Genomic DNA, 12,180 nt, shown 5'->3' with positions numbered 1-12,180 from the left:
GCCCTTCTGAGTGAGTCACAGCCACCCACCCAGATATCTGCCTCCTACCTTGTACAGGGCAAGATCCCTCCAAGGCTACTCTGAATCCATCCTGCCTTCCACTGGGATCTGGACTCTGCCCTCTTTTAAGAACACTCCAAACGTCCATCAACGGGGACAGATTATACAAAACAAAGTATGCCTTACGGTGGAATGGTCCTCAGCAAGAAAAAAAAACAACAGACTACCAAGACACTCAAAACAGGGACACATCTCAAAAACATTCTCCCGAACAAAAGAGCCCCCCCACACACACACACATACACACACACCATGCACTGCCTGATTCCATTTATATAACACTCCAGAAAAGGCAAGCTAATCTACAGTGACAGAAAGCAAAGCACTGGTAGCCGGTGCTGGTGGGGGAGGGAGACTGTTGAACGGCCCACTGTAGCCAGTCTCAGACTCCTGAGCCTCCGAAATCCTGTGGGACAATAAATGCAAGTGGTTTTAAGCTGCTAGGATGGGGCGGGGGCGGGGGGTATAGAAAACGACCTCATGTTCACAAAACCTAAAAAGTTGGATATTCCATACCAAGCGTTGGTGAGGATGTGAAGAAATAGGAAGGCTCGTGCACCGTTGGTGGGAGTACAAAATGGGGGAACCGCGGTGGAAAACAGTATGGCGATTCCTCACAAAAAGAAACAATTAAAGAAGTATCATATGATCCAGCAATCCCACCCAAAAGAATTGAAAGAAGAAAGAGAGAGAGAGAGAGAGGGAGAGAAAAGGAAAGAAAAGAAAAGAAAAAAAGAAATAGATCCAAACTCAACTATGTTCATGGTAACATGAACCACAATGGCGAGGTACCCCTTCATGGATGAGTGGATGAACAGAACGTGGTACATCCACACAATGAGCTATTTCTCAGCATTCAAAAAAGAAGGACATCCTGACACCTGCTACAATGCAGATCGACCTTGAGGACATTGTACTCAGTGATGTAAGCCAGTCACAAAAGGACGCATACTGTATGATTCCAATTATATGAGATCTCTAGAAGAATCAGATTCATAAAGACACAGTAGATGGTGGAAGCCAGGGGCTGGGGTGAGGGATGAGGAGTTAATGTTTCATGGGGACAGAGTCTCAGTTTTTGCAAAATGGAAAGTGCTCCGGAGACGGACGGTGGTGATGGTTTCAGGACAAGGGGAATGTACTTAACAATGGTTACCAAGGTGGGTTCTGTGTTACAGTGTTTTACCTTGATTTTTTTTTTTTTTTTAAAGACTGGTTATTATCAATGTGGAAAAACTCACGCAGGACCCATGGGAATGTAAAGTCTGCAGTCTTAGTGAGAGACTGTGTGAAAGCAGAGTGAGTATGCGTGTCCCGTGACATAGCCATTCCACTCCGGCAACTAAACTCCTCTGTATCATCTGAGCACCCACAGCCCCCACGTGGGCAGAAAGTCCAAAGTGCCAGGGAGTTAATACCCTCTCTATCCCCCTTCCCCAGAGCAGCTCTTAGTCTGACAGGAGCTGGTGCGTCAACACTTCAGCTCTTGGGTGGGACCCCGTGGAGGTAGGTCCCGCACCATCTCCCAGAGCTCCCCAGCAGAAGAGAACCCTAGTGGCCTGCGCACCTGTTCATTTGCCCTCATTCGTGTGCCACTGCTAATACTTACTGACCTCCTTGCTTTGCGGGTCTCCCCTCCCCATCTTCGCCCCACTTCAGTGCTTCCTGAGATCACTTTCCAGGGAGACCACTGGAGTCCGATTCCTTGTCTCAGGGTCTGCACCTAGAGGCGTCTGAACTGAGACAACACCTCAATCCTCCACGCGCCCATCATTTACTGAAGCCCCACGGGGTGGCAGGCACCGTGCCAAGTGTTGGGGACCCAGCGGGGAGCAGGAAGCTCATGTGCTAGGGTCCTAGGGCTTCTATCCCAGTGACCTCAGAGATTCGTACAAGGGTGTAAAGTAAGGTGTCTCAGGATGCTCACTCCGGGGGCGTGTGGGGGGCTCTGTCCATCAAGGGTCTGCCTTCAGCTCAGGTCATGATCCCAAGGTCTGGGGATGGAGCCCTGTGTTGGGCTCCCTGCTCAGCAGGGAGTCTGCTTCTCCCTTTCCCTGTGCTGCTCCCCATGCTCTTATGTACATTTGCAAACGCTCTCTCTCAAATAAATAAATGAAGTTGTTTTTTGTTTTTTTTGTTTTTTTTTAAAGGACGCTCACTCCAGGGGCACCTGGGTGGCTCAGTGGGTTAAAGCCTCTGCCTTCGGCTCAGGTCATGATCTCAGGGTCCTTGGACTCGAGCCCCACATTGGGCTCTCTGCTCAGCAGGGAGCCTGCTTCCCTCTCTCTCTCTGCCTGCCTCTCTGCCTACTTGTGGTCTCTCTCTCTCTCTCTGTCAAATAAATAAATAAAATCTTTAAAAAAAAAAAAAAAAGGATGCTCACTTCAACATAAAGCTTTAAACACCACCCCCACCCCCAGGACATGGATCTAAGGAGCTACTCCTGGGCAGGAAGGGGTGAAGAAGAGGGAGAAATGACTCCATCTCAAATGCCCCAAAGTGGCGCTTGGCCTTTTTCACCCACCTCACCCTGCGTAGTGACATGCACAGCACTTTCCCAGACCGAGATCTCATTCCCTGGCCTGTCTGCCTGCTTACCTCCGTGTTGGCTGCCCCTGCTCGGGCAGAAGCTCTGAGAGAGAACGGGGCCTGGCTTATCTCAGCCTCACAATGAAGGTCTACATTGGGGCTGCCCATGGGGGAGCTCACAGACTCCAAAGGGAGAAGTTGTGCCTCCCAGGGTCGTGCCAATCGCAAGGCTTCACAGAGGAACCTAAGCGGAGAGGGGGTGGTCCCCGTGCTCAAGGTTTGGAGCGTCTGGCTGTCTCGGGTCTAGCGGACTCATGGGCTCCTTATTCCCGCAGGGGAGGGATCTCATTCTCCCCTTTCGTCAAGGTCCCCTATCCCTTGAGGTTTACAGATAGAAGCGATCAAGGTTCATCAAAGGCCTTCAGGCTGAAGCGGGTGCTTTCTGATTCTAAGACTCAGCGTAGGCCTCCTCGGCGGGGGAGGAATGAGTGGGGGTGGGGAGGCAGTCATCCTTTCTAGAAGCTGGCCTCCCAGGCTGCCCTCAAGCCTGGGATCTCAGAGCCCTCTGGCCCCTGTGCTTCCTGGCTCCGCACCCCCCACCCTACCCCAGACCTGAGGGCAGCTTGCTCCTACCCCTCCCAGGGAAGTCCAGAGCAGATCTCAAGGCTGGGCAGGGTCAGACCAAGAAGCGCCCCCAACTCTGCTCAGCTTCCCTTGGCCTGGTGCTCATAGCAGGAAAAGGGAAACCCCCTTTGGTTCCCCCGACTCTGTTCACTGGTCCCTTGGCTATGCCTGAAGGTGGCTACACCTGGGGGAGGGGCGGGGGTGGGGAGGCTCCTCACCTGTTCCAGACAGGGTCTATGCAGCCTGGATCCTGGAAGGAAGCCCCGAGGCTGGTTCTGGGAGCGCAGTCCCTCCGGGCCCCTCCGTTTCCCCGACTGCAGCCTGAGCCAAAGGTCTAAGACCCCCGCTCCTCCGGCCCGCCCCTCACCCACCGCGGGGAGGGGGGCCACGACTGCCCTCCTCCCACAACCCCTCCGCGCCGGGAGTTGGGGGCGACCTGAGAGGGCCCAGAGGGAGGCGGGGCCGGGCCGTCCACGGGGCGGGCAGGCGGGGCGGCTCCCGGGCTCCTGTCCCGCCCGCCCGCCCTGACTCACCCAGGCTGGCCCGGGAACTCTGCGGGAGTCCCGGCCGCTCCGCTCCCAGGGACCCAGGAGTTGGGCCCAGCGTCCCAGCCGGAGCGGTGAGTAGATGGCTGCCTGTCCCCGGGGACGGGGCGGCGGGGCGCGGGTCTGGCCCGCATGAGGACCGCCCCAGGTACCGCTGACACTGGCGCCCGAGCCCGCGGCCCGCTGGGGCGCATAATGAACTGCGGAGGGGGTGGGGGCGGCGAGAGACTCGGCCGTCGGCAGCCCGAGGGCGCCTGTCAGGGAGCGGGGTGGGGGTGGGGGGTCTGGGCTAGGACGGAACGAAGGTCAGCAGGATGGAGGACCCCCCCCATCCCCGGGGTCTTGATCCTGTTCCCCTCTCCTTGCCTGCTGGGGGAAAGAGACAGCGACAACTCACCTCTGCGAACCCCTCAGCGCCCCCAGAACCTTACCCCTTGGGGTCCTCTCCAGGTTGTCCCATCCAGAACTCTTAAACCTCAAGACTCCCTCCGCTCCCCAGTCCTGGCAGTGCGGCTTGGAAACATACTAGGTTGGGAGTCCCCAAGCCGGGGCCTGGCCCAAGATCTGCTACTAAGATCCCCCCACCCCCCCTCAGTTTCTCGCACTTTCTTTCCCCCTCAGTTTCTCTCTTGTGTAAAAGTCCAAGATTGGACCCGTGTGTTCCAAAGCCTGTTTCAGGGCTGACAACTATCACTGTGTTTTCCCTGCCCATGAGCATGGGCTGTGGGTTGAGGGGGGGCCGGGACCAGGAGCACCCACCAGTGCCCTGTTTTGGGAGGCCACCTGGGAGCTCCGGGGAGGGCCTGAGAGAGCAGAAGCAGGGGTGAGGTACGGATGGGTGGAGCTCGGGCTGGGCCTGGTGGTTAGGTGGACCAGGACCCTCCAGCCTGGCCATCCGAGCAGCTGCCGACCGCCCATCTGCTCTGCCGGAGCTCCCCTCTGAGGGTCTCCTGGAGAAGACACGGTGGCATCTCAGCAGAGGTTCTCACCCACGAGCGTACAAGGCGGTGGGGGGGGGGGTGCTACCAGGCAGATGAGACTTGGGGGTTACGCCTTAAATACCACTGGTAGCTGTGAAACCTCCAGCTGATTATTTCCCTCCTTCAGAGTCTGGAAAATGAGGGTTGCAACACCCTCCCTCCGAGAGTTGGGATGAAAGGAGGTCCTGGAAGCATCTGGTGGCCATAAGGAGCGTGTGGCCCAGTGGCTGTTTTCCTCCGGACTCCTCTTCCCTCAAGCCCTCCGCCCTGGGGCCCAGCTCAGACAAAGTGGGGAGGGGCCCATCTTGTGTCTGTGGAAGCTTAATGGCAGGTTCGGGCCATCCAGTTTGAGTCATGGAGACAGATAATGATAACCCCCATGTCTGCCTCCGATGGTGTTGTGTATGTATACCTTGTTCCGTGAGAGCCACAGGGCCTTCCACTGGGGACCCGGGTGTCTCTGCCTTGTTGCCTTTGATTGCAGTCCTGGTATGGTGGGCGCTAGAGCTCCTGGCCAGGCGAGATGGACGCAGGCAGAACGTTGGTCCCTGCCCATGTGTTTTTGCCACAGTCCCCAGAAGTGCTCTCCTTAGGTTGAACAGCGGAGTGGGGTCCCTCACAGGGACAGGTCCCCAGCAGCTGGCTCCCGGCTCTCCCCTCAGCCCAGCGTGTACATCCAGGCGCACACTCCAGAATGCCCCCAGGTGTCCCCTTGGATGGCTGCCGTGTACATTGGGCCGCCCCCGGGCATGAGCCCCACGTGTTTAAGATTCCCCAGGGACTGGACTGATACACACAGTTTTCCTATTAGGACCGGGTGTCACAGTGAGTGAAGGATTGGGCACTGTGGGAGGGAGCCTCGGTTCTGTCTGAGCACCCCCTGTCTGCGTGCCCAGTTGGGGTGAGTCAGGGCCTGAGTCAAGGGGCCCTGCCCCTGCCATCCCAAAGTGAGGGCCTCTGATGGGATTAGAAGGTGTGGCGGACTGCCCCGCCCTCAGCCGTCAGCCTGGTGGGCAGAACCCGCATCCTGTATCCTTGCCCACCTCCACCCCATCCCCACCCAGGAGCCAACCCAAGGCCTCACTGACCTGGGGACCAACAAAAAGGAGGGTCGGAGGGAAGTGTCGAGTAACTGACTGAGGTGTGGGCCAAGGCCAGGTTCCCCTCCCCTAGGAAATGGGTGAGAGGCTGGGGGACCCGTTGATGGCCTGGATGCCTCCCTCCCTTGCCCAGTCTCCGGGAACCCCATATGGGAAAACTGGCAGGGTAGAGGAGCACGGATGCTGGGAGGGGCGGTCCAGCCGCGGAGCCCCCTGGGAAGCAGTGCAGGTCTTGCTGCCTCACTTTCCTTCCGTCCAGCCTCAGGGCGCTGGGTAGGGAGGCTCCCTGTGGGAGGCAGGCTCCCCCGCTCCCTGCTTGGGAGGGTGATGTCCCAGCCTGTGGCCCACGCCCCCATGTGACTTGCTCCTGGCCGTCCGTATCTGAAATAATGATACCTTGGTCTAAAATGAAACCCAGGGACAGACAGAGTGGGCCGGCCGCCCAGCCCCAGTCCGGGCTGTAGGTGTCACTCTGGCTTCTCCCTGTGTTTTCCATTTCCTGATCCTCTGCCCTCCAGGCATCCTGGCACCCCCTACCCAGGCTTCTGTTTTCTGCCTCAGATTCTGGGCACCAACCCCTGTAGAAACCCAGGTGTCCTAGTGCTCCCTCCCCCTAACTGACCAGCCTTCGGTTTTGCCACTCCCTGCCCCTCGGGCCCTGTAACCAGAGCCAGGCTCCAGCCGGCTTTTCCGGTTGGAGGTTGGAGGTGGTGCCCAGAGCGCCCCTGAAGGGGGTGGGGGGCCCACACCCCGGAAGTCCTGAGCCTGCCTCAGACGCGCTCTGGCCCAGTGGCAGAGAGAGCTGGGGCTGGGTGTCTGGAGTCAGAGCCGGAGAGCGAGCGCTTCGGGCTCTGCACCGAGGGTGGGCGGCGGCTGCGTTCTGGGAGAGAGCCACACGGGCCAGCTGGGGGACAGCGGCCCTGTGGACTGCGGGTCCTGACCTCGGAAAGGGCCAGCAGCGTCAGATGGGAGCGAGGATCCCGGGGAGCAGAAGTGGGAAGAACAGTAGGAGCTCGGCTCCAGGAAGGTGAGGTCTGGGGCAGAGGGGAAGGGGGCACACAGCTCGTGCGCTCTGCCAGGCTGGGGCAGGCGAGAAGGCAAATTGGGAGCAGAGGCAGGTGTCCGGCTCGCTGGGGGCCCACGACCAGGCGCCCCCTCTTGAGGGTCTCTGCAACCCCTGCCTGCCCCTCCCCCGCAGGAAAGATGATTCCGGTGGCCGAGTTCAAGCAGTTCACGGAGCAGCAGCCCGCCTTCAAGGTGCTCAAGCCCTGGTGGGACGTGCTGGCCGAGTACCTCACGGTGGCTATGCTCATGATCGGGGTCTTCGGCTGCACTCTGCAGGTAAGGCACTCCGCCGGGGCGAGGCGGGGCCTGGGGATTCCGGAAGTCTTCCTGCGGGGGTGCCTCCGTTCTGGAGCCTGGAAGGGGGACATCAAAGCGTTGACGGGGTTGTTTCCTGCGGGGGTGCCTCCGTTCTGGAGCCTGGAAGGGGGACATCAAAGCGTTGACGGGGTTGTTTCCTTCCGCGGGCTGTGAGGCAGAGGGAGCCTGCGTTCCCTGCCTCTCTCCTTCCTGGCTCTCCCGTGGCCTCCGGCAGTCCTTGGTGTACAGATGCCGGTCGCTCCTCTTCCATGTGCATGTGTCTTTGTCCAAAGGACGTAAGACCCACCTTAATGACCTCACCTTAACTTGATCACGTGTGCTCCGCAAAGACGATCTAGTCACAGGTATTAAGGGTTAGGACTTCAGGATCTTTTGCCGGGGCTAAGAGGGGGAGAGACCAAGCATCACATTCAACCAAACTCCTTTTTTCAAAGACTGAGGTGCTTTCAGAGGCTTAGCGACTCTTCCAAAATCACAGCCAGCTGGGGACAGTCAGCAGGGCCTGGGGACTCCTCCCACCTTCAGCCCACCTGCCGCCCCCCCACCCCCGCCAGCTATCCAGGCCGACCCAGCTCCTTGATCCTCTTCCCTCGCCTCATTCCCAGGTGACACAGGACAAGATCATCTGTCTGCCCAGTCACGAACTCCGAGAGAATCTATCCGAAGCCCCATGCCAGCAGCTGCTGCCCCGGGGCGTCTCTGAGCAGATGGGGGGCCTCCGGGAGGTCAGCGGCCTCAAGAACAACTTGGACCTCCAGCAGTACAGCTTCATCAACCAGCTGTGCTACGAGACCGCCCTCCACTGGTACGCCAAGTACTTCCCCTACCTGGTCGTCATCCACACACTCATCTTCATGGTCTGCACCAGCTTCTGGTTCAAGTTCCCTGGCACGAGTTCCAAGATCGAGCACTTCATCTCCATTCTGGGCAAGTGTTTCGACTCGCCGTGGACCACGCGGGCCCTGTCCGAGGTCTCTGGGGACAACCACAAGGGCCCCGCTGCGGGACGGGCGACGGCGACCGTGGAGGCGTCCGCGGGGCCAGGAAAGGCAAGTGAGGGTGAGAAGGAAAAGGTGCTGATGGAGCCTGAGAAGGTGGTGACGGAGCCACCGGCCGTCACCCTGCTGGACAAGAAGGAGGGCGAACAGGCCAAGGCGTTGTTTGAGAAGGTCAAGAAGTTCCGCGTGCACGTGGAGGAGGGCGACATCTTGTACACCATGTACATCCGGCAGACGGTGCTCAAGGTCTGCAAGTTCTTCGCCATCCTGGTCTACAACCTGGTCTATGTGGAGAAGATCAGTTTCCTGGTGGCCTGCAGGGTCGAGACCTCGGAGGTGACAGGCTACGCCAGCTTCTGCTGCAACCACACCAAAGCCCACCTCTTCTCCAAGCTGGCGTTCTGCTACATCTCTTTCGTGTGCGTCTACGGGCTGACCTGTCTCTACACCCTCTACTGGCTTTTCCACCGGCCCCTCAAGGAGTACTCCTTCCGCTCGGTGCGGGAGGAGACCGGCATGGGGGACATACCGGACGTCAAGAATGACTTCGCTTTCATGCTCCACCTCATCGACCAGTATGACTCGCTCTACTCCAAGCGCTTCGCCGTCTTCCTCTCCGAGGTCAGCGAGAGCCGCCTGAAGCAACTCAACCTGAACCACGAGTGGACGCCCGAGAAGCTTCGGCAGAAGCTGCAGCGCAACGCCCGCGGCCGGCTCGAGCTGGCCCTCTGCATGCTCCCGGGGCTGCCCGACACCGTCTTCGAGCTCAGCGAGCTGGAGGCGCTGCGGCTGGAGGCCATCTGCGACATCACGTTCCCCCCGGGCCTCTCGCAGCTGGTGGGCCTGCAGGAGCTCAGCCTGCTGCACTCGCCCGCCAGGCTGCCCTTCTCGTTGCAAGTCTTCCTGCGGGACCGCCTCAAGGTCATCCGCGTCAAGTGCGAGGAGCTCCGCGAGGTGCCCCTGTGGGTGTTTGGGCTGCGGGGCCTGGAGGAGCTGCACCTCGAGGGGCTCTTCCCCCCGGAGCTGGCTCGGGCGGCGACCCTTGAGAGCCTCCGGGAGCTAAAGCAGCTCAAGGTGCTATCTCTGCGGAGCAACGCCGGCAAGGTGCCCGCCAGCGTGACGGACGTGGCCGGCCATCTGCAGCGGCTCAGCCTGCACAACGATGGGGCCCGCCTGCTGGCCCTTAACAGCCTCAAGAAGCTGGCGGCGCTGCGGGAGCTGGAGCTGGTGGCCTGCGGGCTGGAGCGCATCCCCCACGCCATCTTCAGCCTGGGCGCGCTGCAGGAACTGGACCTCAAGGACAACCACCTGCGGTCCATCGAGGAGATCCTCAGCTTCCAGCACTGTCGCAAGCTGGTCACGCTCAGGCTGTGGCACAACCAGATCGCCTATGTCCCCGAGCACGTGCGGAAGCTCCGGGGGCTCGAGCAGCTCTACCTCAGCCACAACAAGCTGGAGACCCTGCCCAGCCAGCTGGGCATGTGCTGCAGCCTCCGCCTGCTGGACATCTCCCACAATGGGCTGCGCTCCCTGCCCCCTGAGCTGGGCCTCCTCCAGAACCTGCAGCACCTCGCTCTGTCCTACAATGCCCTGGAGGCCCTGCCCGACGAGCTCTTCTTCTGCCGCAAGCTGCGGACGCTGCTCCTGGGCTACAACCACCTGAGCCAGCTCTCGCCCCAGGTGGGGGCCCTCAGAGCCCTCGGGCGCCTGGAGCTCAGGGGCAACCGCTTGGAGGTGCTGCCAGAAGAGCTTGGCAACTGCGTGGGGCTCAGGAAAGTGGGGCTCGTGGTAGAGGATGCCCTTTACGAGGGCCTGCCAGCAGAGGTGCGGGAGAAACTGGAGGAGGAATGAAGCGAAGGTGGGGAAGGTTGGGGTAGAGGCCTTCTGGATGCTTCCACGCCAGAGTCTCTGCTGCTGTCTTCAAGAGAGGTGGCCAAGACGGCCCAGGCCAAGAGAGGAGGAGCAGACACATCAGCCTCGTGGGGTCCAGGCAAGATCCTGGGGCTGGTCTGAGAAGAGACGGGAGGCCGTGGATTTGGGGTGGAACGTCAGAGAGGGATTAACTCAGTCCTTGGATTCTCAGGCTAAAACCACACCTGTGTCTTTGGCTGGCTGGCTGGCCTGCCCCGCCCGTGGACATTCTAGCTCAATTAGTGCCATATAAGGGGGTGCGGCACATCCCAATGGGATTTCAACCCTCCCCCCACCCTGGGCCAAAACAGCTTCTATCTGGGGTCCTCTCCCAAGGAGGGGACACAGACACAGGAGACCGGCGACCCTCACCCCCAGCTTTGATGCCAACCCCTTATTTATAAGTTGTTTGCTACATACACGTGCACTCAGAAAAATGGTTCTCACATTTGGCTACGCATCAAAATCAACATCCCCAAAACAAAACATCTTGGGCCCCACCCCTGAAAGACTGACTCAGGTCTGGCTGGAGACCAGGAACCTGACTGTCAGTAAGCATCCCAGGTAATTCTAATGAAGGTGGTCCTAGGTCTGTATGTTGGGAATTGTGGACCTCCAGAATCTGGATGTCCAGTGCAGGGATTCGGAACCCTTTTTAAGTCCTAGACTTTTTTAAACATCTGATAAAAGCTGGGCACCTCCTTTCCCAGGAAAATGCTCAGGTACACATACATGCAAAGTTCCGCAAGCGACTTCGGGCAGGCAGCAGATTCCCCCAGACGTCCCAGAGGGCCATTCATGGACATCCGAAGGATGGCAGACTCCAGGGTTCAGAACGCCTGCGACGGAGGTTACATTCTTCTGAGCACAGGCAGGAACTTGTCTTTCAAATACTCCCTGTATGAGGGAGCATCTATCAGAGGATGCTCAATAAATAATACGAATTATGAAAACTAAACTTCTGATCTCTGGTATCCATTTCTGTTGTCTAAGCCTTCCATTTCACCAGACCGGTCGGTTATAGGCAAGCAGTGATACTCACCTGCCAGCATCAAGGGTATGAGTTTTTCTGTCCTGGAAGCAGAGGGAGAGCGATCTTGACTTGCCAGGAGAAATTACGTGGCATCCTCTGCCTACCTTTTTTCTGGAGAACCCCTTTTCCTCTACATTATCTGTTAGTTCTCCAGACCCCACTCTCTTGTACCTGTTTCACCCGTCAGTTGTCACCACATAAGTTCCCACAAGCCTTCATCGCCCACCAGTGTTCCTGTGCTGGACCAGGAGTATGTGGGGGCATATGGGACAGGCCGCCTGACCCTGACCTCCTGCGACTGGACACCACGAGGTGTCTCCAAAATGTGAGCCTCTTCCTGGCAACTGAGAGCAGAGGCAAACTGCTTTCCGAAAACCAGGATTCCAGCTGGGGACATTTTCCGAGGCACTCATCACACTAGCTAAGCCTCGGGGAAGACAGGCTGAGGCGCATTAACACCAAAGCCCATTTTCTGCATTGCCCAGGAGCAGGGCTCACATTCTGGGGCTGGAAGAAGAGGGAAAGTCTTGAAATACCCCATTTGGGTCTGACCTGGAACTCTGGCCATGACCCTGGCCGTGTCGTCAAGATCAGGGGTCATGCCGCTGGTCCTAGAGACCCAACAGTGACCGAGCCCTACCCCGCCCCTCCCGCCAGTCCTTGCCCAACCCCGAGCTTGCTGAAATAGAAAGGGCTCCCCACGGGCGCCTAATTATGGTGAGAAGGCAGCAATTAAGCCTAACAGGGATCCTAATGAAGCACTGTCCCAGACGAGAAAGGCAGTTGTGAGGGAGCGTGGGTGCCAGAGAACTGGCCGGGCGGGGAAGAGCGAAAACAACGCTGGGGAGGACACACAGCAGTAAGCTACTCCCGGGAACAGCGGCAAAAGAGCGGGCCAAGCTTGCGCATGCGTAAAAAAAGGCCACGCGCGGGATCGCGTCTACCCCTCCGTACGCAGGCGCACCGACCCCCCCCACCCCCGCCCCCGCCTTTCTCTGCAAAACAGTGTGAATGGAT

At 58.8% G+C, this 12,180-nt stretch overlaps 1 protein-coding gene across 2 annotated transcripts; it reads left to right on the top strand.

Annotated features, from left to right (window-relative positions):
• The first annotated feature begins 3,745 nt into the window (after positions 1 to 3,745).
• Positions 3,746 to 11,165, top strand: LRRC8E (leucine rich repeat containing 8 VRAC subunit E). 2 transcript variants are annotated; one of them, XM_032309295.1, is made up of 3 exons: positions 3,746 to 3,832; positions 7,037 to 7,179; positions 7,827 to 11,165. In XM_032309295.1, the coding sequence occupies exons 2-3, from the start codon at positions 7,042 to 7,044 to the stop codon at positions 10,068 to 10,070; spliced, it is 2,382 nt and encodes a 793-aa protein (XP_032165186.1). In that variant the 5' UTR covers positions 3,746 to 3,832; positions 7,037 to 7,041; the 3' UTR covers positions 10,071 to 11,165. The 2 variants fall into 2 exon arrangements, with proteins under 2 accessions (XP_032165186.1, XP_032165176.1); XM_032309285.1 differs by lacking the exon at positions 3,746 to 3,832 and adding an exon at positions 5,567 to 6,866 and having other exon boundaries at positions 7,035 to 7,179.
• The last annotated feature ends 1,015 nt before the right edge of the window (positions 11,166 to 12,180 follow it).

The sequence above is a fragment of the Mustela erminea genome, chromosome 1 (assembly GCF_009829155.1).
Source record: "Mustela erminea isolate mMusErm1 chromosome 1, mMusErm1.Pri, whole genome shotgun sequence".
In the NCBI taxonomy this organism is placed as follows: Eukaryota; Metazoa; Chordata; class Mammalia; order Carnivora; family Mustelidae; genus Mustela; species Mustela erminea.
The sequence above is the reverse complement of the archived record's forward strand: the minus strand, read 5'-3'. Positions and strand labels throughout refer to the sequence as shown.